The sequence below is a fragment of the Hyla sarda genome, chromosome 7 (assembly GCF_029499605.1).
Source record: "Hyla sarda isolate aHylSar1 chromosome 7, aHylSar1.hap1, whole genome shotgun sequence".
Taxonomy (NCBI): Eukaryota; Metazoa; Chordata; class Amphibia; order Anura; family Hylidae; genus Hyla; species Hyla sarda.
The window spans coordinates 136,567,056-136,593,828 of NC_079195.1; the positions used below are offsets into that span (position 1 = coordinate 136,567,056).

Consider the following 26,773-nt stretch of genomic DNA (forward strand, 5'->3'; position numbering starts at 1 on the left):
CTTTTCTGATTTGATGCCTTGTTTATTCTTTGTTTATTCTTTGTTTGTGTAAAATTACAATAAACTTTGAATATAAAAAAAAATAAAAAATCACAGGCAACAAGCGTTCCGTTGTGTAACGATTAGCATTCTGGAAAATTCAATTTTATTACTGATAAAATTATCAGTAAATAAAAAAAAAAAAAAACACTACCCAAGAGTGTTTAATTACCCCATACATTGCACCAGGAGCAGTCAAGAGTAGGCCTTAGCAGTACCCAAGAGGCTTTAATAGCCCCCTACCTTTGCACGATCAATTGCAAGATCGAGCAATACCAGGTGTGTTATGCCCTCTGATTTCCGGGGCCGCAGGCACGCTCCACTGAACGGATTAGCGTGTCTCTATCTTTCATCAACCGGTGCTGGTAACCCGCTAACTCCCGGAAAGGTAAGCTGCCGCGAAGCAGGTGGTCTCCCCCGGGCACGTTTGGCTCCAGAATTTCCACTACTGCCACACCACGCTGACTGCCAACCGTGCTACCGCCTTGCTGACTCAAGGGCAACCTGCAACTCTCTTCTCCCGATGATGAACCCCCTTCTCCTTAGATCGAGCAATAACAAGTGTGTTATGCCCTCAGATGTCCGGGGCCGCAGGCGCGCTCCACTGAACGGATTAGGGTGTGTCCATCTTTATTTGTAGCACCCGCAACCCAAAAACTTTAAATTCCCAGACCCAGGCCCCACCTCTGCGGCATCAGGAACCCATTTATTGCCTGAAGGACAAAGCCTGGAGTTGGCTGATGCCCCAGTACACACAGGGCTTCACAATCCGCCCCAAAATCAACAAAATTGCATACATTTTGTATTTTTTTATTTACAACTTTGTGTACGCACAAGCGCATATCCAACATTTCAGAAGACTCTATAAGGCTGGACGGTGGACCACCCAAAGACTTTCTTCTCAAAAATAATGAACCACACAATTGTTGAATTTTTTATTTTTTATTTAAATTCCTAGACCCAGGCCCCACCTCAGCTGCATCAGTAACCCATAGATTGCCTGAAAGACACAGCCTGGAGTTGGCTGATGCACGAGTACACACCCGGGCTTCACAATCCACCCCAAAAAACTGCAAATTTTTTTGAAATTGTCTGACAAAATACCTTTTTGTTAAAACAAGCGCATATATAGCAGTTCAGAAGACTCTATAATGCAGGTCGGTGGACCACCCAAAGACATTCTTCTATAATATAATAAACCACACAATGAGGGAGATTTATCAAAACCTGTCCAGAGGAAAAGTTGCTGAGTTGCCCATAGCAACCAATCAGATCGCTTCTTTCATTTTGCATAGGCCTTTTTAAAAATGAAAGGAGCAATCTGATTGGTTGCTATGAGCAACTCAGCAACTTTACCTCTGGACAAGTTTTGATAAATCTCCCCCAATATGTTCAATTTTTCCAGTTCATCCCCCACAGGACTCATGTAGCCTTCTGATGTAGGTGCAACATCTCCATTGCCGTGACCAGCCATGTTTTCAATAATTTTTTGGAGTAAATGTAGGAGTGGAATTACGTCGTTCATGGCGTAATTCGAGCGACTAACAAAAAATGTGGCTTCCTCAAAGGGCCTCAGCAAACGGTAGGTGTCACGTATGAGCTGCCACTCGTTCACATTGAAGTTACACAGGGGAGTACTCCTATCTGATTGTATCATCAAAAAATCTGTGATGGCTCTTCTTTGTTCGTATAGTCTGTCCAACATATGGAGGGTGGATTTCCAACGTGTGGCAACGTCACAAATGAAACTATGTTGTGGGATACCGATCTGACGCTGCAGCTCAAGCAAAGTGTTCTTGGCGGTGTACGAGTGGCTGAAGTGCATGCACAGTTTCCTTGCCATTGTCAGGACGTCTTGCAAATGGGGTGAAGACTTGATGAACTTCTTGACAACCAGATTCAACACGTGTGCCATGCAGGGCGAATGGTTCACACTTCCTTGTCGCAGCGCGGCCACAATGTTCTTCCCATTGTCAGTCACCATGGTTCCCATTTCCAGATTTCGTGGAGTAAGCCATACTCTGATTTCTTCCCTAATGAACTTCAGCAGTTCCTCCCCTGTGTGACTCCGTTCGCCAAGGCAAACCATGTGAAGGACGGCTTGACACGGCTGTGCCCTACACACGTGGTACGATGAAGGGCCTCCGAGATTTGGATGTGCAGTGGGGGCCGAGGACACGGGGGAGGAGGAGGAGGAGGCGCACACTGTAAAAGGACCAACTGCCTGGGAGCGAGAGCGTGGAGGAGGAAGCGGCGTGACCTGTCCAAGTTGCTGCTGTGGCTGTGCAGGAACAACATTTACCCAGTGGGCTGTAAAAGACATGTATTGTCCCTGCCCGTAGTTACAGCTCCACACGTTGGCGCTGCCGTGCACTTTTGAACACACTGACAGGCTCAAGGACTGGCTCACCTTCTCTTGTACAAACTTATGCAGGGCTGGTACTGCCTTCTTCGCAAAGAAATGACGGCTTGGGACTCTCCACCTCGGCTCGGCATAAGCCATCAATTCCCTGAAAGCTGCAGAGTCCACCAGTTGGAAAGGGAGGGACTGCAACACCAGCAACTTGGACAGGAGCACATTCAACTTCTGCGCCGTTGGATGAGTGGGCGCATACTGTTGTCTCTTGGACATGGCTTCGCCGATCGATTGTTGGCGGAATGGCTGACTATGAGCGGAGGAAGCAGGAGCGCAAGAAGGATGATTTGACACAATGCTCCCTTCGGCTGAGGTGGTGGAGCCTTGGCTGGATGACGGAGAGAGCGGATGGCCACTGGGTGATGCGGCAGGCTGGACCACTACCTCGGAGCCACGGTTATCCCAGGCCGCTTTATGGTGGCGAATCATGTGTTGACGCAGGGCCGTGGTGCCGAGATTGGGACCCTGGCCACGCTTCACTTTCTGTCTACAGATTTTGCATGTGACTACGCTAAGGTCCTCCGGATTCTTTATGAAGAACAACCACACCGCAGAGTAGCTGATTTTCCCACCCATAGTTCACACTATTTCACTGCTATTGGTGCCGTCTCCAGGAACCCCTGTTCCGCTACCTCCCTGAATGGTAGCTTGCCGCGAAGCAGGTGGTCTCCCCCTGGCACGTTTGGCTCCTGAATTTTCACTACTGCCACCACCACGCTGATTGCCAACCGTGCTACCGCCTTGCTGCCTAATAGACAAAAAGCAAATCTCTTCTCCTGAGGATGATGAAGCCCCGGCTTCTGCACCCGGCTCCCAATTGCGATCGGCTTCATCATCATCAAAAGATGTGTGCACGTCACTGATGTCCTCCTCGTGTTCCACAACAGTGTCTGCCTCAGGACCCTGAGCAATTGAAACACTGCCTCCCACGTCACTCTCCGCATCACTACTTGGCCGCCTTGCGGAGCAAGGGACGCATGTCTCCTCACATTCTTGGCTGCCCATTAGATGCTGACTGTCCTCTATTACATCGTCCTCGCTAAATAGTGGAGCTGAACCCAAAGCATGAGATACTTCTTTGGGAGAGGGCACAGCATAGGACAAAGGCAATGGGATTACAGGGACTGCTCCCGGGCCATGCCAACTGAGGGTTGTGTCTGAGGAACCCACCGACTCTTGACTGGGGTTGTCAGATGTCGCTTGTAATGACGGGGATGAGTGTCCAAACCAATTGATGAGGAGAGATAGGTCGACGACACGACCGCTGGGTGTTAACGGGAACTCAGGCCTATTGCTGCAACTCCTGCTGCCACTCGCCCCAAGTCTGCTGCCAACTCTGCCTGACGTATGTAGGCCTCTGCCCCTTCTCTGTGCACGTCCTGGCACTTCCCTGCCTGACATACTTAGTGCGTTTATGAGGGTATAGAACAGCAGCAGGCGATTACTTACGGCTGTCCTTTCAAAGTATATAGGCCCTAGACAGAATGACAGTTACTAAATAATACACTCCTTTGTTGTATGTATGCCCTTTGCAATGATGAGCGCACTGTTAAGCGTATTTATACGCAGAAAAAAACTATTTTTTTGTTGTATACACCAGCCAATCTACACTTATGTGTGGAATAGAACTGAATTTTGCACCGAGACAGAAATACAGGTACTAAATAGCACACTACTTGGTTGTATGTATGCCCTTTGCAATGATGAGCGCACTGTTAAGCGTATTTGTACGCAGGAAAACCTTTTTTTTTTTTTCTTTAATACACCGGCAGGTGTATAACGTGTGGCATAACACTTAATTTAGCACAGAGACAGAAAAAAAGGTGGTATATGGTACACTATTTGCTTGAATTTAGGCCCTTTGCAATGATAAGGCCACTGAAAAAGCATATTTTTACGCTGGAAAACCTTTTTTTTTCTTTAATACACCGGCAGGTGTATAACGTGTGGTATAAAACAGAAATACAGGTACTAAATAGTACGCTATTTGCTTGTATGTAGGCCCTTTGCAATGATAAGGCCACTGTTAAGCGTATTTTTACTCAGGAAAAATGTTTTTTTCTTTAATACACTGGCAGGTGTATAACGTGTGGTATAACACTGAATTTAGCACAGAGACAGAAAAAAAGATGGTATATGGTACGCTATTTGCTTGTATTTAGGCCCTTTGCAATGATAAGGCCACTGTTAAGTGTATTTTTATGCAGGAAAACCTTTTTTTTTCTTTAATACACTGGCAGGTGTATAACGTGTGGTATAACACTTAATTTAGCACAGAGACAGAAAAAAAGGTAGTATATGGTACGCTATTTGCTTGTATTTAGGTTCTTTGCATTGATAAGGCCACTGTTAAGCGTATTTGTACTCAGGAAAAAAAATTTTTCTGTAATACACCGGCAGGTGTATAACGTGTGGTATAACACTGAATTTAGCACAGAGACAGAAAAAAAGGTGATATATGGTACGCTATTTGCTTGTATTTAGGCCCTTTGCAATGATAAGGCCACTGAAAAAGCGTATTTGTACTCAGGAAAAAAAAAAATTCTTTAATACACCGGCAGGTGTATAATGTGTGGTATAACTGTTAATTTAGCACAGAGACAGAAAAGAAGGTAGTAGATGGTACGCTATTTGCTTGTATGTAGGCCCTTTGCAATGATAAGGCCACTGAAAAAGTGTATTTGTATTTAGGAAAAAAAAAATTTTCTTTAATACTCCGGCAGGTGTATAACGTGTGGTATAACACTGAATTTAGCACAGAGACAGAGTAACAGGTGAAAAATGGTAAAAAGGCACTAAAGTCCACACTAATATGACTTATTTCTGAACAGCAGCAGGACCCAACAGTGCAGCACCACCAAAAAAAAAAAAACAGGGATTAAACCCTAAATTGTACTCTGTCACACAATTCTGAGCAGCAGAAGATTTGTGGAGAGAAAAAAAAACTCAATAGAGCTGAAAAATGAGGAGATAAGATGCTTCAGAAAGTTCAGGCAGCTTGGAGATCTGTATGAGGCAGCTGACAGCTATCTGCCCCTCTCTGCTGCAATGCTCAATAATGTGAATAGGAGGTTTAGCTATCAATGATCCTTCTCAGAGTAACAGCAAAGCCCTCTGCACTCCTGTCTTTCCCTAATGCTGATGTGACTAGCAGTTGCAGTGTAACGCTGTGGTATGAGCTATTCACACACACGCAGTCTCGTCCTCTCTATCTGAGTGCATAGATGAAATGAAGTGAGGCAAGATGGCCGCTGATTATATAGGGGCTGTGACATCACAGGGGTCAGTGAACACTGATAGGCTGCATCTCACATGTGATTCAGGGTCAGCCCGCCTACCTTCATTCCCGCCGCTGTTTCCCGCCCTCCCATAATCCCCTGCTCCATGTACTCACATGTGGATCCGCCATCTTAGCTCTACAATAGCCTGGAACGCTGTAAAATGGAGTTTAATTAAGCGATTCGTGCGATATTCGTTTTCGTTGCAAATCGAATTTTTCATGAAATTCGTAACGAATTCAGGTTTGTCAAGTTCGATTCGCTCATCTCTACTCATAATCCATAAACAAATGTCCTCTCAATTTATCCCTCAGGGTCTTTAAAGATGCAGTTGTGGACTCAGAGGGGGCCTCCAGTTGTTTAATATCCCTCAGTAATACTGTTAATGTCTGTTCCCTCTCCTTTTTAAGTCTAGCCCCTACAAAGTGATGGCTGCATGGTCCGACCACTTAATCAACTCAATGGAAGACGATGCAGCATCTGATAGTACCACCCTGTCGACCAAGAACATATCTAGCCTGGCAGCAGAGTGATAGGAATAATCTCTTTCAGAAGGATGCATAGCTCTCCACACATCATATAGCTCCTGAGAAATGAGAGTATCACTCAAATCCCCAGTACCCAAGTGAGAACCCGGCGTGCAATCCCATTCCTTATCGGCCACCAAGTTAAAATCTCCACAGACCACCAACCTACCCCTCCTCATCCCGACCGTCCTCTTCAGGACCTTATGTAGAAAAGACAGTTGCTTAGAGTTGGGACTATATAGGGCATCTAAATTATAGATAGTATCCCTTAAGGATCAGAATAGGAGTCTAACAAAGTAAAGTATTTCTAATTGCGAGGAGCACTCCCCTCACTTTAGCATTGGCGTGGGCCTGGAAGATGTGGGGAAAAAACTTGCTCCTCATTCTATATGCATCGGTAGACAATAAATGTGTCTCTTGGACACTAAGCATGTCACTTTTTAAAACCTTAGCCTCCCTCCACAATGAATCACGTTTTTGAGGGCAATTAAGGCCGTTAACATTAAGTGAGGTAAACCTAAGTACCATGGTGGTATATGGAAATGAGCATATACAAGTAAAGGGTCCCACTCCTATATACAGTAGAAACCCAAACGTGTAGTGACCAGTGTTTAGGAAAGCAATATGGATCCCACAAAAACATAACAAACAACATAAACCAAAAAACATAGGAAAAATGAAAGCAGGAAAACCTGCCATAACCAGCAGATAGCACACAAGTGGGATGGGAGCATAGTTCACTTGAGCCAAAAAGGCCACACAGACAGAGCCCGCACTACTGAGAGTCTATAGCCCTCAGGTAGCGGAGCCAACCACCTGCCAGTCCTGGGCGATCCGGGCAGGAGGGTCTTTACTAGGAGCCATCTCTTTGGGTGGTGACAGATTCCACTTCAGTAGTAGTCGCGCTCCTTCTTCCGTGTCTCTAATGACATGCATCACATTGTCCTTCTGTATGAGGAGACGGACAGGGAAACCCCATCTGTAGAGGATATTGTGATCCCTCAGAACGGCAGTGATGGGTGCTAGGAGACATCGCTGTTGCAAGGTTGCAGCTGATAGGTCAGTAAAAAGGAGGACGTTTCTATACTTATCAGGTAGCGGTGGTAGTTTCCTGGCTGCAGCCATCAGCTCCTCTTTAATATGAAAAAAGTGGAATCCGGGCAAGGACGTCTCTGGGCACATCATCAGCCAGGTGACGTGGTCTGGGGACCCTATGGGCCCTGTCAATAGTCATATCCACAGTGGAGCAATCAGGAAGGACGAGGTGCATAAAGTCCTGCAGGTATTGCTTTAAGGCAGAGGGAGCCACAGTCTCTGGTATGCCCTGGAATTTCATGTTGTTCTGACGTGACCGGTCCTCAAGATCAGTATGTTTTGCTTTTATAGAGGTGACTTCATCCTCTAACTCGTAGTGGGCATCCACCAGATCATTATGAGAAAGGACCAGGTCCCCCATCTTAGTTTCAATGTGGGTAATTCTGGCCTGGACTTCTGTGATGTCAGCACGCACTGGGTGCAGGAGGTGTGCTATATCATTATGTATGGACTGATGAAGAGCTAATAACATGTTCTTCAATGTCAGTTCAGTGACTGGGGCATTAGAGGACGGTTGATTCACTAAGCAGTCAGCAACAGCATTGAGAGAGTCTCCCACCTCCTCATCTCCCCCGGCATCCTGTGCATCCGTCTGCAGTCGTGGTTTCTGCTTAGCCGGGCTACCCGAGGATGTAGTCTGCGGGGAAGAAGCAGAACCGCCTCCCTGCGATCACCGTTTGGAGCTTTCCAGCAATCCATCCAGGGTATCAGTTAAGAGAGGAGACGGTGGCATGGAGTCGCTCATTCAGCAAACCCCGCGGTGTCAGGGAGCCAGGGCCAGAGCCTGCAGGGGAGCGCGCGCTGGCACCATTTTGAGAGTCCCCCGGGTCCGGGGAGACGTAGAAGTCGGTCAGTTTGCGGACCTTGGCTCCGAGTTTGGCCCTTGGACCTTGGCTCCTGCGTGTTCTAGAGGACATCGTGGAACGGCAGGTAGGAGATGCAGTCAATGTGACGGAGTTAGCAGGCTGTTAGTCGCTTTAGTTGCTGGTAGTGCGCGGAGCTCTCAAGTCAGACGGCCATCTCCGGCAAGCGCCAAGCCACGCCCCCCCCCCCCCCCCCCCACACCGTCCTGCATTATAGAGTCTTCTGAACTCTTGGATATGCGCTTGTTCTTAAACAAAGGTACAAAAAACAAAAATGGCCGGTCAGAGCTATGGAGACTATTGCGCCTACATCTTACGGCCACTTGAGCCCTGTGGGTGCTTGTGAGATTAGGTCCTTTGTACCCACACGGCTGGGTCCGGGACACAAATTTTGATTTCAATTTCATATAAAAAAAATCACACATTTCAATGGTCTCCTCATGCTGCAGCCAACTCCAGGCTGCATCATTCTGGTAATATATAGAGAGCACTTGCAGTCCTAAATTTACGTTAAAATTTTTCGTAAAAAATGTTTGTCTTTTTTATTAGGGATTGTGAAGCTTTGGTGCGTACTCATGCATCAGCCAACTCCAGGGTGTGTCATTCAGGCAATATATAGGTTACTGATGCCGCTGTGGGGCCTGGGTCTGGGAATTTCACATTTTCTCATGGGTAGCACCCGCTATCCAAAATCTTTTTCAAAAATTTCTAAAATGGTGGTGTTTTTTGGGGGGGATTGTGAAGCCCTGCTGTGTACTCGTGCATCAGCCAACTACAGGCTGTGTCATTCAGCCACTATATGGTGTCCTCATGCTTCAGCCTCATCCAAGCTGTGTCATTCAGCCATTATATAATGTCCTCATGCTGCCATCACCTCCAAACTGTGCCATTCAACCACTATGGCCCTGATTTATCAATCTGTCTGAGACAGAAATTAGAGTGATTTTCCCAAGTAACCAATCACAGCTCATGTTTTATATCTTAAGGCGCTCTGGTAAAATGAAAGCTGAGCCGTGATTGTTTGCTTGGGAAAATCACTCCAGTTTCTATCTCAGACAGATTGATAAATCAGGGCCTATATGGTGTCCTCATGCTGCCAACACCTCCACGCTGTGTCATTCAGCCACTATATGGTGTCCTCATGTTTCAGCCTCATCCAAGCTGTGTCATTCAGCCACTATATGGTGTCCTCATGTTTCAGCCTCATCCAGGCTGTGTCATTCAGCCACTATATGGTGTCCTCATGCTGCCAACACCTCCACACTGTGCCATTCAGCCACTAAATGGTCTCCTCATGCTGCCAACACCTCCACGCTATGTTATTCAGTCACTATATGGTCTCCTGACACTGATGCCACCACCAGGCTCTTTAATTGTGCTGCTGTGCGGCAGTGATTCTAAAAGCGATGCCGGTAATCTGCAAGTTATTCTGAATAACAGTATTATTTCACTACCCCAGCACACTCCACATACGTTTTAGAACACAGCAAAGAGTTCTATACCCCTATAGAGGCTGTATGTAGGCTAGAAATAGCCTTTTTAAATATAGATTTGCCGCGAAAAAATTTGGATCGAAACAAACTTTTACGGAAAATTTGGCGATTGGGCCGAATTTTGGAAAAGTTTGCTCATCTCTCATAGCAACCAATCAGATTGCTTCTTTCATTCTTCAGAGACCTTTTAAAAAAATGAAAGAAGCGATCTGATTGGTTGCTATGGGCAACTCAGCAACTTTTCCTCTGGACAGGTTTTGATAAATCTCCCCCTATATGTTTACTCAAAAAAATATAAACCATCCCACAGAAAAATGTTCCATAGTTAAAAATGCAAAAAATGTAATACTTTTATTGTTAAAATAAATAAATAAATTTGGTGCCAACCTAATCATACCGACCCAGAGAATAAAGTCATGTTATTTAAATTGCCAGTTGAGACTTCAAAATTTCCTAAATTTTAAGACCGAAAAGAAGAAAATGCAAAATTGCTATTTTTTTTCTTCCAAAAAATGTATTAAAAGTGAATTAATAAATGATAATGACCTAAAATAACAACTTAATATATGTATAACCTTGTATGAAAAAGGGGAATATGTTACACTGCCACTTGGTGATGTCTCAGGCAGGTGACAGTGTCTATTATGACATCACCGAGTTCCATACAAGGAATCAGTGGTCAGGAGCTGTAGATCTCTTTGTGAGAGAAGTGATAGGAGAGAGAGCATTGCTCAATTATTTATCGTGTGTTTTGTGCATTTAGGAAATGATTTTCCAAGTATTTTTCTTTGTGTGTTGGATGTGTGCTGTCAGCAGCCGTCCTCTGCCTCCAGTTGAGGAAAATACCATCATCCCTCATTCTGGATATGATGTGCCCACAGACAGTGCCAAGGACCAGGGACTCGTGAGTAAGTATCCTCCTCTATGTGTATAGTAGGAAATAAGATAAATACCTGTTTTAATAACATGATTTTGTGTTTTTTAGGAATCCGGAGGTCAATATCTTCACAGATTCAAGACCTAAGTGATCGCTTCCATTATATACCACGAAGCGTTATTATCGGCACTCCGTTCTTGATGCTGTTCCTGGCCCTGCTTTGCTGCTATAGGTATGTAATATTTCACATGAAATAAATACAGTTCACTCCCTCTCTCTATATCTAGTATAATAATAACATTGTGTTTTTTACAGCATCTGCCTGGATCCACCAGAGACCTGAGGAACATCCACCTCCTGAATGATCCCCCGGACATGACCTCGGCTAAGTTTTATGGACCATGATTCCCACCCGACCATGATTTGGCTTCATTCTGACTGATCTCCCGGTGACGACCCCTGGCTACGATGCTGAATTCTTTTAATAAAGAATTTTTTACACCAATCAAATGGCTGTATTGATGTTTCTGCCTATTATGGCCTTCCTCAAAAAGTTCTATTACATATGTAGTAAAAACAATTAGTGATGAGCGGCATAGGCCATATTTGAATTTGCGATATTTTGCGAATATATGCACAAATATTCGTCATATATATTTGCTAAATTTGCATATTCGTTATATTCACGACTTTTATTTCGCGTATACGAAAATTCACATGGAAATATTATTCACATATGCGAAAACATATCATTATTCATATATGCACAAATATAATTTCTTTATAGTCTAAACATATATTCGCGCATGAACTTGCAAAACTACAACTCCCAGCATGCCAAGACAGCAAACAGCTGTCTGGGCATGCTGGAAGTTGTAGTTTTGCAACATCTGGAGGGCCACAGTTTGGAGACCACTGTGCAGTGGTCTCTAAACTGTAGCCCTCCAGCTGTTGCAGAACTGCAAATCCCAGCATGCCCAAACAGAAAACAGCTGTCTTGGCATGCTTCGAGTTGTAGTTGTGCACCTCCAGCTCTTGCATAACTACATCTCCCAGTACATGCTGGGAGTTGTAGTTTTACAACAGTTGGAGGCACACTGGTTGGAAAATACTGAGTTAGGTAACAGAACCTAACTGAATGTTTTCCAACCAGTGTGCCTCCAGCTGTTGCAAAACTACTTCTCTTAGCATGTATGGTCTGTCGTGCATGCTGGGAGTTGTTTTGCAACAGCTAGAAGTTTGTGCTGTGGCGGGAAATCTGCCGCAGCTCAAACTTAAAACAGGAAACTCACTGTAAATCCACCTGTGTAAATGTACCCTGTACGTTCACATGGGGGGGGGGGGCCCATGTGAACGTACAGGGTACATTTACACAGGTGGATTTACAGTGAGTTTCCTGTTTTAAGTTTGAGCTGCGGCAGATTTCCCGCCACAGCACAAACTTCTAGCGGGAAACGCACCGTAAACCCTCCTGTGCAAATATACCCTAAAAACACCACACTATACTACACTACACTACACATAATAAAGTGTAAAACACTACATATACACTCCTTACACTGCCCCCCCCCCCCAATAAAAATGAAAAACATATCATACGGCAGTGTTTACAAAACGGAGCCTTCAGCTGTTGCAAAACATGAACTCCCAGCATTTCCGGTCAGCCACTGACTGTCCAGGCATGCTGGGAGTTTAGCAACAGCTGGATGCACCCTGTTTTTGAATCACTGGCGTAGAATACCCCTGAGTGATACTTGAGTGATACTCTCATTTCTCAGGAGCCATACGATGTGTGGAGAATGTCTGTCCATATGCAATCCCTAATTTAGTCCTCAAATGCACACGGTGCTCTCTCACTTCGGAGCAAGGAAACAGTTAAGGGCCACATATGGGGTATGTCTGTACTCGGGAGAAATTGCATTACAAATTTTGGGGGGATTTTTCTCATTTTACCCCTTATGAAAAGGAAAAGGTGGGGTCTACACCAGCCTGTTAGTGTAAAAAAATAAACATTTTTAAACTAACATGCTGTTGTTGCCCCATACTTTTTATTTTCACAAGCGGTAAAATGAAAAAAAGACCCCCAAAATCTGTAACGCAATTTCTCCTGAGTACGGAAATACCCCTTATGTGGATGTATAATGCTCTGCAGGCGCACAACAAGGCTCAGGAGTGAGAGCTCACTATGTACATTTGAGGCCTAAAATGGTGATTTGCACAGGGGTGGCTGATTTTACAACGGTTCTGACATAAATGCAAAAAAAGAAATACCCACATGTGACCCCATTTTGGAAACTACACCCCTCACGGAACGTAACACGGGGTATAGTTCTCCTTAACACCCCACAGGTGTTTGACGAATTTTCGTTAAAGTTGGATGGGAAACTGAGAACAATTTTTTTTTTCACTAAAATGCTGGTGTTACCCTAAATTTTTAATTTTCACAAGGTAAAATAGGAAAAAATAAGCCCCCCCAAAATGTGTAACCCCATTTCTTCTGAGTATATAAATACCCCACATGTGGAAATAAAATGCTCTGCGGGCGAACTACAATGCTCAAAAGAGCCCCCATAGTGCCCCCAACAGTGGACCCCAAAGCCCCCATAGTGCCTCCAAAAGTGGACCCTTGCCCCCACACATGTGACCCCATTTTGGAAACTACACCCCTCTCATAATGTAATAAAGGGTGCAGTGAGCATTTTCACCCCACAGGTGTCTGACAGATTTTCGGAACAGTGGTTCGTAAAAATGAAAAATTAAATTTTTCATTTGCACAGCCCACTGTTCCAAAGATCTGTCAAACGCCAGTGGGATCTAAATGCTCACTGCACCCATTATTAAATTCTGTGAGGTGCGTAGTTTCCAATATGGGGTCACATGGTGGGGGAGGGGGGTCCACTGTTCTGGCACCACGGGTGGCTTTGTAAACGCACAAGGCCCCTGAGCTCCATGCCAAACAAATTCTCTCTTCAAAAGCTCAATGGCGCTCCTCCTCTCCTGAGACCTAGTGCGCCAGCAGAGCACTTTACATCCACATATGGGGTATTACCACACTCAGAAAAAATGGGGCTACAAATTTTGGGAGTTTTTTTCTTTTTTTATTACCCCTTGTTAAAAATGATAAGTATGGGGCAACACCAGCATGTTAGTGTAATTTTTTTTTTTTTTTTTACACTAACATGCTGGTGTAGACCCCATCTTTTCCTTTTTTATAAGGGGTAAAAGCAGAAAAATCCCCTCAATTGCAACGCAATTTTTCCTGACTACAGAAATACCCCATATGTGGCCCTAAACTGTTGCCTTGAAATACCACAGGGCTCTGAGAGCACATTTGAGGCCTTAATTTGGAATTTACAATAGGGGCAAACCCTGATACAATGATGGCGCTTGTCTCCACCAAAACCCTATGCCAGTGTTTCCCAAACAGAGTGCCTCCAGCTGTTGCAAAACTCTCAGCCTGCCAGTACAGTCAATGGCTGTCCGGCAATACTGGGAGTTGTTGTTTAGCAACAACTGGAGGCTCCGTTTAGGAAACACTGCCGTATGAGATGTTTTTCATTTTTATTGGGGGGGAGGGGTGTATGTAGTGTTTTACTTTTTATTTTGTTTTAGTGTAGTGTAGTGTTTTTAGGGTATATTCTCACAGGCGAGGGTCCACAGTGAGCCTTCTGCTGGAAGTTTGAGCTGCGGCGGAGAATTTGTTGCAGATCACACTGGTAGAAGGAAACCAACTGTAAACCCGCCTGTGTGAATGTACCCTCTACATGTGGGGGCGGGGGGGGGGGGGGGGGGCAAACCTTCAGTTGTTGCAAAACTACAACTCCAAGAATGCACTGACAGACCATACATGCTGTGAGTTGTAGTTTTGCAACAGCTGTAGGCACACTGGTGGGGAACCATTGAGTTAGGAAACAGACTCTAGCTCAGTGATTCCCAACCAGCGTGCCTTCTGCTGTTGCAAAACTACAACTCCCAGCATGCACTGACCGCCGAAAGGCATGCTAGGAGTTGTAGTTATGCAACAATTGGGGAAGAACAGTTTGGAGACCGCTAAGTAGTGATCTCCAAACTGTGGTTCTCCAGATGTTGCAAAACTACAACTTTCAGCATGCACTGACTGCCTGAGCATGCTGGGAATTGTAGTTTTGCAACATCTGGAGGGCTACAGTTTGGAGACCACTGGAGGGCTACAGTTTGGAGACCACAGTTTTAAGTCCAGTTGGAAAAGCGCATACGGGGCAAAAATGAGCCGACCGGAGTGAACGTTTCACTCCGGTCGGTTCATTGAAATGAATTCCCATACGGGTGCGCTCCCATATGGGTAGAAACGTGGTGTGAACCCACCCATAGCGAAGGGGTGGGATACTTTCCTCTTGGTTGCTGGGTATGTTGCTAAACTCCGACAACTGTATTTGCATCATTCTCATTGGCCCACAAGCTAAAACAAAGGAGGGATCAATATTCGCGAATATTCACGTGCCAGTCTCCCACAGTAGTATTAGAGCCTTCTTTACACCACTCAAGCTGGAAGCAGAGAGGGATGATCTCTGTGATATGTATTGTTTAAAAAAAAGCGAATATTCGTAATTGCGAATATATAGTGCTATAGTGCGAATAAAATTAGCATTGCGAATATTCGCGAGCACCACTACACAACACAGGAGCAAGTCCAAACTGCATATAAGAAGATGCCCTTCTCTGTCCCACACCTAATGCAGATATACGACCCCAAGACCCCCTTCCTATGTAATCGAACAAGAGTATAATAAAAACGAAGGACAAACCTAGATTGAATGAGCATATCCCGAGCACTAAGATGGGGGGATGTGAACATTTAAACAGTTAAAACCCATAAAAACTGCTAAAAATTAGTTCCCTGTGGTCCACGACATGACCACAGGGGCCTGCTGGAATACACTAGACTAAGTGATCATAAACCCACAGATTGGAAAAGGTGGAATCTAGACAAACGGGACAAACTGATGTGGTCATTTAACCCATGGGGATGTAGGGATTGTAATCGATGGATCCAACGACTTTCTAATTGTGCAAGCTGGATTTTCCAGTTTCCCAGCCTCTGCCCAACAAATCTATGGTCAATGTTTCACACACACATATGTTTTTAAAATATATTTTGTGTGTGGGGGCCGGAGGCTTGTGATGTCACGGCTACGCCACCTCAATGCAAGTCTATGGGAGGATCGGTGACTGCCGCCACGCCCCCTCCCATAGACTTGCATTTAGAGTATGTGGCTATGATGTCACAAGCGAGCCATGACCGTGACATCATAATCCTCCGCCCTGCATCACCAGTCATCCGGCACAGAGCGAAGTTCGCTCCGTGCACCATAGTCTAGGGTGCCGCAGCCAAGATCGTGAGGGTCCCCAGTGGCAGGACCCTGCAATCAGACATTTTATCCCCTATCCTTTAGATAGGGTATAAGATGTCTAGGGGCGGAGTACCCCTTTTAAAGGGTTGTGCACTGCCCTGACTTTCGGAGCTCCGCTCACAGCGTTCGGAAGTTCATTACTCCGAACGCTGTGTGCGGGCTTCCGTGTTCAAGGCCACCATGCGTGACGTCCCCTTCCCATAGACTTTCCTTGAGGGGGCGGGGGAGACATCACGAAGGGGGCGGGCCAGACGTCACGAGGGGCCAGGTGTGACGTCACGCCCAGCGGCCGCGAACACGGAAGCCCACACACAGCGTTCGGAGTAATGAACTTCCGGACGCTGTGAGCGGAGCTCCAAAAGTCAGGGCAGTGCACAACCCCTTCAAGTACAAGACAATAATATCCTTCCATCTATAAGTGGTGTAAGAACATAAAGTGCAAATTGTAAGCAACTAATAAAGTGTAACATTAGTAAATAGTGATCTACAATGAGTGACATAAACAAGCAGAACAATATAACCCAAATTAGTCTGGAGAATAAACATGGTCAGATCCTCAGTAATCCCTGGGCCCACATCTTATTGTTTTGCAGATTTTCATTGTGATTTTACTATAGTCAATGACGTTTTATTGTATTGTACTTGTAAAGGAGCGGCTGCAGCCATCTTGGTTGTGACCTCCACCCATCTGTCCAGGGCTCATATTAATAATAGCAGAGTAAAGCTGGATCCTCCATGAGAATATTTTGTAGCCTACACCCAAGTGGGGTGACCCTGTTTAGTGTAGGTTCCCATCATATACTAGATCTGATCGGCAGCACTGCAAGTGCATGTATGACATATATGAAGATCGGGGATGTGAATTATTGGATCAGAATATCTGCTGTGGACTTAAAGTCTATTACTATTGTCAGGGCCGGATTAAGAGGATCATGGGCCTGGTGCTGAAGATTTTGATGGGCCTTTTTATCGAAATATATAAAATGATAAAGTGACACAAAGCAATTTTGTTTAACACAAATAAAGCGCATCCATCACATGTTATGCACATTAAATTACCAGGATAGATGAATATATGTTAGTGTCCAAAAGTTGCTGAGTTGCCCACAACAACCAATCAGATCGCTTCTTTTATCTGATGTTACTAGGAGGATGTTAAACGCTGCTGGACTGCGCTTTTCTCTGCTGTAACACACACAGGCTCTGGGTCCTATGATCCTTCTGCAGTGTAATATAATGAAGTGACTGGCCGCAATATGGCTGCGATTATATAGGGCTGTGACATCACAGGGGTGACTGGCTGCTGATAGGCTACATCCTGCATGTGATTCAGGGTCATCCCGCCTACTTCTCTTCCCACCTTCCCAGCGTTCTTTGCCCCATATACTGACATGTGGATCTGCCATTTTAGATGCCCTGGAGCCTGTACCGTAGTAAATGGAGTTGAATGAAGTGATTTGCGCAATAGAATCACAGCGATATTCGCATTCGTTGCGAATCGTATATTTTCAGAAATTCGTAATTCATTCTGGATCGTCAGCTCTGATTCGCTCATCTTTAGACACAACTCTTACTTTTCGACCTACAGACTCATATAAGGGCTTGTTTTTTTGTGCCACCAATTATACTTTGCAATGACAAACAAACAAATATTTGTGGGACAAACTTGAATAAAAATGAAATTTTGGGGGCTTTCTACACAGAGCACTTTTTGCAAACAGTCCTACATTGGGGAGATTTATCAAAACCTGTGAAGAAGAGTGGTGCAGTTGCCCATAGCAACCAATCAGATGGCTTCTTTCATTTTTCAGAGGCTTTTTAAAAAATGAAAGAAGCGATCTGATTGGTTGCTAGGGGCACCTGCACCACTACTGTACACAGGTTTTGATAAGTCTCTCCCATTAGCTTTATTTTGTAGGTCCATACGATTACAATGATACCCAAATTGGGCCATTGACCATGCAGATTACTCAACATTATAAGCAGCGATACCACTTTTTTTTTTGGGGGGATAAAAAATGTTTCTTTGAAAAATTAGAAAAGGGAGGTCATTCAACTTTTATTAGGGAAAGGGTTAATTAAATTGTATTATTACTTTTCTTCACAGGAAGGGGTCAAGCACACCTGTCTATAACTTCTAGGCCAATCTGTCTATAATAGCTGTGCTATTATAAGCAGATATGCCATTCAGGAGCATAAAAAGCTAGGTGAGAACTTATCACCTAGCTTTTCTGTGCTCCTGAATGCCATTGCTGCTTATAGCCTATAAGGATAACTTACTATAAATTATAGGCAAATCTGTCTATATTAGCTTAACTAATATAAGCAGAAATGGCACTAAGGAGCACAGAAAAGCTGGGTGACAATTTCTCGCTTAGATTTTTCATGCTTCTTAATGGCATATCTGCTTATAATAGCTCAGTTATTATAGGATTTACCTATAGCCTTTAGTCAAATCTGTCTAAAATAGCTGAGCTATTATAAGCAGATATGCCAATCAGGAGAATGAAAAAGCTAGGTGAGAAATTGTCACCTAGCTTTTCTTGGCTCCTGAATGGCATATCTGCTTACCATAGAATAGACAGATATAACAGAAAGGTTATAGGTAAATCTATCTATAACAGCTGAGCTATGATAAGCACCATTGCCATTCAGGTACCCAGAAAAGCTAGGTGACAATTTCTCACCTATTTTTCCATGCTCCTGAATGGCATGTCTGCCTATAAAAACTGAGCTTATATAGGTAGGCATGCCATTCAGGAGCATGGAAAAGCTAGGTGAGAAATTGTCACCTAGCTTTTCTATGTACCTGAATTGCAAGTCAGTTCATGACTGGTGGTGGTACCTTTTTGGGGGACTTCAGAGGCAGAGAACAATGACCGCTGGCGGGACCTAAGCCGCTGTCACACAGTAAAATTTTTTGACGGGCATGGGCCAGGCAGGAAAGCAGCACATACCATCCTCTTTCTGACAAGGGGGAGGAGCTTCCTACGATACCGTGACATGAGTCACGCTGGTCAGGAGGTTACCCAGCCCATGTTACCACCCAGGCAGGGGCCGACTGACAACACTCAGGGCCCTCGGACCAAATAAAGCAAGGGCCCCCTGTGAGGCTCCACCCATGGCCACATCTCTGCCACGCCCCTATCCAACCCAAATGCCTCCTAATGCCCCAACCTATACACAAAAGAAAAGAAAAGAAAATATATAACAAGTTAACATAGGTGAGATCATTTTCCATGACCAAGAATACCAGTATACAAGGAGGAAATATATACATCACACAATAATACCAGTATACAAGGAGGAAATATATACCATCACACAAGAATACCAGTATACAAGGAGGAAATATATACCATCACACAATAATACCAGTATACAAGGAGGAAATATATACCATCACACAATAATACCAGTATACAAGGAGGAAATATATACCATCACACAATAATACCAGTATACAAGGAGGAAATATATACCATCACACAATAATATCAGTATACAAGGAGGAAATATATACCATCACACAATAATACCAGTATACAAGGAGGAAATATATATCATCACACAATAATACCAGTATACAAGGAGGAAATATATACCATCACACAATAATACCAGTATACAAGGAGGAAATATATACCATCACACAATAATACCAGTATACAAGGAGGAAATATATACCATCACACAATAATACCAGTATACAAGGAGGAAATATATACCATCACACAATAATACCAGTATACAAGGAGGAAATATATACCATCACACAATAATACCAGTATACAAGGAGGAAATATATACCATCACACAATAATACCAGTATACAAGGAGGAAATATATACATCACACAATAATACCAGTATACAAGGAGGAAATATATACCATCACACAATAATACCAGTATACAAGGAGGAAATATATACCATCACACAATAATACCAGTATACAAGGAGGAAATATATATCATCACACAATAATACCAGTATACAAGGAGGAAATATATATCATCACACAATAATACCAGTATACAAGGAGGAAATATATACATCACACAATAATACCAGTATACAAGGAGGAAATATATACCATCACACAAGAATACCAGTGTGCTGCCTTCGCAATGTATTTTACATGCTTGGCACTCAGCAGGGTCTGTTCCTTTAAGACCCTCCATTTTCTTGAAGCCTAGAGGCGGGCCTTCTCTCTAAAACATAGGGCTAGCTCCGGCATGTCTCATTCATTCCAGCTCCAGCCACCACAGTGACCAGATCCACAGGACTTCTTAAAGCTAATACAGACTGCAAATCTGATAAATACCAAAGCCTGTGAGTACGGAATTGTTAGTTAGCCTGTGTAGAGAGATGCTAGGCATTTGTAGATAGATAATTTGTGTTTTCAGTGTGTAGTAAGTGAGCACATGTTAGACTCTATCTATGTATTAGCTATGCATAATGTAAGGCACTTGAATAGCCATGCTTATATTTGTCTTTCATATGTTTGTTTTACAGTTTTACCGCGTGTGTTCATTATATCTCAGTAAAGATTACATCAGTTAAGCAAACCAGCGTGTCTTTCCTTGAGATTCGGTATAAACTTGATGTGAAGCTGTGTCCACGAGACAGCGGAGACATTATAGTAAAAAGGCTTTTAAAACGTTATCAGAAGCAGTTAATCAGCTTTGAATCGTCCGCAGCAGTAAAAAAGACTCATAAATCCTGTGCCCTGCAGTCTGTGTCGGAGTAAGGGGCGCGAAGCACTAGAAAGTGAAACTAATTCTCTCACGTGCTATAACACCGCTGTGCTGTGTCCAGTCATCTTCATTATCTGCGCTGCCAGCTAAAGCAAGATGCAGAACCCAGAGAACAGCACTCTAACAGTTAACCCTCAATGCTCCTATAAAGAGAAAGACACCTTGCCAAGAAGTAGATCTAGGTGCACGACATTGTCTAGAGCGTCCAGTCAAACAAATCTAACTTCGGTTAGCGCCGATGCATCAAGATTTAAACGCCATAGTTCTAGACACTCAAGCACCACCAGCCTGTCTTCCGCTAGCGCCATAGCAACTAAGGCAAGAGCAAAAGCAGAGGCAGCTTGTGCAATGGCGTCCTATGCAAAGCAGGAAGCTGAATTGATGAAAGAACAAGCAAAAAGTGAATCTGAAGCACTTAGAAGAAAAGCTGAAGTGCAAGCATCTTTACACTTACTGCAACAGCAGAAAAATGCTGCAGCAGCCTTAGCCGAGGCAGAAGTTCTCACAAGGGCTGCCGAAGCTCAGTTCGCTGACATAGAAACCCAGATGTCACCCCTCAGCGCAAGCCAACGTACCCGTGAGTACATACAGTCACAAGCAACCATGTACACTGACCAGGAGTTCAATGACACACCAAGGCCATCATTGACTCCACCAGCAATAAGCAACTTTGATACTATGCAACACTGCAAGACTGAATCAGAACCTTAGGGTAGGAAGTCAAGTGGTCGCATGCTCCGAGACCAATCTGCCAACCTGACAAGAGTGCAAACGGATGCTGATTTACTCCCTCCTCAAGCAAATACAAGTCTGGATTATAGCAGAAAGACTTACAATAGAGGAGAACAAAGCAGACTTAGTCAAGTACCTCATCAACCTTACCAGCCGCAGCCATACCCTGAGTTTACACCAAGGAAGTATTCACCAGATGCAGCAAGAGCTGCAGAGGTAGCAAGATTCCTGATGCGCCGTGAGATAGTGAGCGCTGGTCTAATGAAATTCGACGACCGCCCAGAAAACTACTGGGCCTGGAAGTCATCTTTCCTAAGCGGTACCCAAGACTTAGATCTGACAGACAGAGAAAAGCTCGATCTGCTCGTCAAATGGCTAGGACCAGAGTCCACTGAGCAAGCCCAAAGAATCAGATCAGTACATGTTCATGACGCAGCAGCAGGACTTGCAATGGTGTGGAGGAGACTAGAACACTGCTATGGGTCACCTGAAGTGATTGAAGATGCTCTTCTGAAGAGGATAGAAAACTATCCAAGAATGACAAACAAAGACAATCAAAAGCTGAGAGGGTTTGGGGACCTACTCTTAGAAATAGAAGCCGCTAAGTCTAGTGGATATCTGCCAGGTCTCTCATACTTAGATACAGCACGTGGAGTTGATCCCATAATCGAGAAACTTCCTTTCAACTTGCAGGAAAGGTGGGTCACTCAAGCATCAAGATACAAGAAGGATCATCGAGTCGCATTTCCACCGTTCACCTTCCTTGCTGAATTCATCGTGGACCAAGCTGAAACACGCAATGATCCAAGCTTTGCTTTCCTGAACAAGAGAACTGCAAGCTCCCCAAAGGTAGAGCAAAAACCTCCAACGCCTTACAAAGAACGCAGAGCAACAGTTTCTGTACGGAAGACAGAAGTCTCGCCTGAGTCTGCAGTCAATCAGGAAGACAGCCCAAGTAAGAAAGTTGAGGAGCCAGACAAAATATGTCTCATCCACAACAAGCCTCATCCACTAAGAAAATGTCGCAGTTTCAGAAGTAAGACATTAGAAGAGCGCAAAGCTTACCTTAAAGACAATCACATTTGTTTCAGATGTTGCGCTTCAATTCAGCATCTTGCAAAAGACTGTACAAAAACAATAAAATGCACAGAGTGCAACAGTGACAAACACCTGTCAGCACTATACTCAGGACCACCACCATGGAAACAAGAAGTTCCAGCAACTCAAGAAGATCATGGTGGGGAGCAAGGCGAGAGTACAACGCCAGCAGTAACCTCAAAGTGTACTGAGATCTGTACAGAGCAGGGCCGCCCCAGATCATGTTCCAAGATATGCTTAGTCAAGGTGTATCCTGCAGGCTTCAGAGAAAAAGCAATCAAGATGTACACAGTCTTGGATGAACAGAGTAACAGATCTCTGGCAAAAACAGAGTTCTTTGACCTCTTCGGTGACAAAGGAAGTCCAACTCCATACACCCTGAAGACTTGTTCTGGAGTTGTAGAGACAACAGGGAGAAGAGCAAACAACTACATCATTGAGTCATTAGATGGAAAGACAAAGGTGACTCTTCCTACCCTCATAGAATGTGATGAGATACCAGACGACATGTCAGAGATCCCCACACCTGAAGTTGCTCGTCATCACCCCCATCTGGTGCGAATAGCAGACCAGATACCAGCACTAGATCCAGATGCTGCAATCATCCTTCTACTTGGGAGAGATATCCTCAAAGTGCACAAAGTCAGAGAACAGTACAATGGGCCACACAATGCACCATTTGCACAACGCCTTGATCTCGGATGGGTCATCGTTGGAGAAGTATGTCTAGACGGACTCCACAAACCAGAAAAGGTGAATGTCTACAGAACACATCTGTCACAGAATGGTCGCACATCTTGTCTTTGCCCATGTACCAACAGTTTACACATTAAAGAGAGACTTGTTAACCCAACATATCATCAGAGTATCCAGAGGTGCATGGAAGACTTAGCCTCAACTGGAGATACAAATGAACTGGGATGTAAGGTGTTTGAAAGAACACGAGACGACGACAAGCCAGCACCCTCTGTGGAAGATACTCTCTTCCTTGAGATCATGGACAGAGAAGTCTTCAGAGACAAATCAGGCAGCTGGGTAGCCCCTCTACCCTTCCGGTCACCACGCCATCGCCTTCCTGACAAACAAGGTACAAGCAGAGAAACGCTTCACCTCGTTGCAACACATGCTACAAAGAAAGCCAAATATGAAGAAACCCTTCCAAGCCTTCATGCAGAAGATCTTTGATAACGATCAAGCTGAAAGGGCACCACCACTACAAGAGAATCAAGAACACTGGTACTTACTAATATTTGGGGTGTACCATCCTCAGAAACCAGGCCAGATACGCGTAGTATTTGACTCTAGTGCGAAGCACAAAGGCATCTCACTAAATGATGTCCTTCTCAGCGGACCTGACCTGAACAACACACTCCTTGGAGTACTCATCAGGCTCAGAAAAGAACTCATAGCAGTGACAGCAGACGTACAACAGATGTTCTACTGTTTCCTTGTTCGTGAAGATCACAGAGACTACTTAAGGTTCCTGTGGTATGCAGACAATGACTTTAACAAAGAAATCACAGAGTACAGGATGAAGGTACATGTGTTTGGAAACAGCCCTTCTCCAGCTGTAGCTATCTACAACCTGAGACGAGCAGCACAGCAAGGTGAAAGACATGGTCAAGAAGCCACACAGTTCGTCATGAAGAACTTCTACGTAGATGATGGACTTGCTTCTTTCTCCAGCAACGAAGAAGCTATCAACGTCCTGAAAAGTACAAGAGAAATGTTGGCAGAATCCAACATAAGACTGAACAAGGTAGCTTCCAACAGCAACAGAGTCATGGAAGCATTTCCAATGGAAGACCGTGCTAAAGACCTCAAAGACTTGGATCTAGGAACAGAATCACCACCCTTGCAAATAAGTCTTGGGATTAGTTGGGACCTGAAGACTGACAGTTTCACCTTCAGGGTCTCCAGAGAAGAGAAGCCATTCACAAAAAGAGGTGTCCTATCTACAGTCAACAGTCTTTACGACCCCCTGGGGTTCGTAGCACCCATCATCATGCAAGGTAAAGCTCTTTTGAGACAGATCACTACTGAGCAAGAACAAAGTGACTGGGACGTACCTCTACCTGAAGAGAAGGAAATGCAGTGGAAGTTGTGGAAAGACTCATTGTTAGAGCTTGAACAACTCAACATCCCTAGACCATACGTATCTGTTTCCTTGTCTGCAACAAAGAGAAGAGAAATATGCATATTCTCTGACGCCTCCACTATGGCTATCGCATCTGTCGCCTACCTTAGGGTAATAGACACTGAGGGACAAAGCCATGTCGGGTTCATCATGGGAAAATCTAAGCTGGCTCCTAGACCCGCTCACACTGTCCCACGTCTAGAACTTTGTGCTGCTGTCTTAGCTGTCGAAATGTCAGACATGATTACAACAGAACTGCACATCGAGATCCATGCAATGAACTTTTATACAGACAGCAAGATTGTGTTAGGATATATTCACAACGCTTCAAGAAGATTTTATACATACGTGGCCAACAGAGTGACACGTATCAGAAAGTCTACAAGTCCAGAACAGTGGCATCACATCAGCACAGACAAGAACCCAGCTGATCATGGGACGAGACTAGTGCCAGCCGCTGCGCTCAAGCAAACTAACTGGTTTGTAGGTCCATCCTTTCTTCGTAAACCAGAAACCAAAGAAACTACTCAGGTAGAGACATTTCAGCTCGTAGAGCCAGATCAAGACAAAGAGGTAAGACCTCAAGTGACAGTTTGTAGGACTTTAGTTACAAAAGACAGTCTGGGCGCCCATAGATTTGAAAGGTTTTCCAGCTGGAAGTCGCTGACCCGTGCAATCGGAAAACTTATCTGTCTAGTCAGATCCTCCTGCAGAGCTACCAATACTGATCAGCATAGCAATGACCACCTTGAACAAGCCAAGGTCACGATCATCAGATGCGTCCAACAGGAAGTCTTTAAAGAAGAAATCCAAGGCCTTCTGAAAAAGGAAGAGATTTCTCAACACAATTCGCTCAAGGACTTGTACACCAGGCAATATAAACAAGTTCAAAGTCTTGCGGACATTTTCTGGAAGAGGTGGAGACAGGAATACCTGATAATATTCCAGCCACGCAAGAAATGGCAAGATGACAAGCCCAATTTACAAGTTGGAGACGTTGTTTTACTGAAAGACTCTCAGGCCCACAGGAACGAGTGGCCTATTGAACTCATTGTGGGGACTGATCCTAGTAGTGATGCTAGAGTAAGAAAGGTTGAAGTTAGGATTGTTAGACAGGGCATTCCCAAAGTGTATGCAAGGCCAATTTCTGAAGTAGTTTTACTCCTGTCCAAGGGTTAGTGGCATGACAAAAAGTATGCCAGGTGGGGAGTGTGCTGCCTTCGCAATGTATTTTACATGCTTGGCACTCAGCAGGGTCTGTTCCTTTAAGACCCTCCATTTTCTTGAAGCCTAGAGGCGGGCCTTCTCTCTAAAACATAGGGCTAGCTCCGGCATGTCTCATTCATTCCAGCTCCAGCCACCACAGTGACCAGATCCACAGGACTTCTTAAAGCTAATACAGACTGCAAATCTGATAAATACCAAAGCCTGTGAGTACGGAATTGTTAGTTAGCCTGTGTAGAGAGATGCTAGGCATTTGTAGATAGATAATGTGTGTTTTCAGTGTGTAGTAAGTGAGCAAATGTTAGACCCTATCTATGTATTAGCTATGCATAATGTAAGGCACTTTAATAGCCATGCTTATATTTGTCTTTCATATGTTTGTTTTACAGTTTTACCGCGTGTGTTCATTATATCTCAGTAAAGATTACATCAGTTAAGCAAACCAGCGTGTCTTTCCTTGAGATTCGGTATAAACTTGATGTGAAGCTGTGTCCACGAGACAGCGGAGACATTATAACCAGTATACAAGGAGGACATATATACCATCACACAATAATACCAGTATACAAGGAGGAAATATATACCATCACACAATAATATCAGTATACAAGGAGGAAATATATACCATCACACAATAATACCAGTATACAAGGAGGAAATATATACCATCACACAATAATACCAGTATACAAGGAGGAAATATATACCATCACACAATAATACCAGTATACAAGGAGGAAATATATACCATCACACAATAATACCAGTATACAAGGAGGAAATATATACCATCACACAATAATACCAGTATACAAGGAGGAAATATATACCATCACACAATAATA

The 26,773-nt window shown here is 44.2% G+C and overlaps 2 protein-coding genes across 2 annotated transcripts; both read left to right on the plus strand.

The window, feature by feature from the left end:
* The first annotated feature begins 20,102 nt into the window (after positions 1-20,102).
* On the plus strand, positions 20,103-23,903 carry LOC130282509 (uncharacterized). Its single transcript, XM_056530791.1, has 2 exons — positions 20,103-20,312; positions 20,496-23,903. Exon 2 carries the CDS (start codon positions 21,470-21,472, stop codon positions 23,750-23,752), a length of 2,283 nt encoding a protein of 760 aa, XP_056386766.1. The 5' UTR covers positions 20,103-20,312; positions 20,496-21,469; the 3' UTR covers positions 23,753-23,903.
* Positions 23,859-26,443, plus strand: LOC130282510 (uncharacterized). The gene is made up of 2 exons (XM_056530792.1): positions 23,859-26,134; positions 26,318-26,443. Exon 1 carries the CDS (start codon positions 24,000-24,002, stop codon positions 25,881-25,883), a length of 1,884 nt encoding a protein of 627 aa, XP_056386767.1. The 5' UTR covers positions 23,859-23,999; the 3' UTR covers positions 25,884-26,134; positions 26,318-26,443.
* The last annotated feature ends 330 nt before the right edge of the window (positions 26,444-26,773 follow it).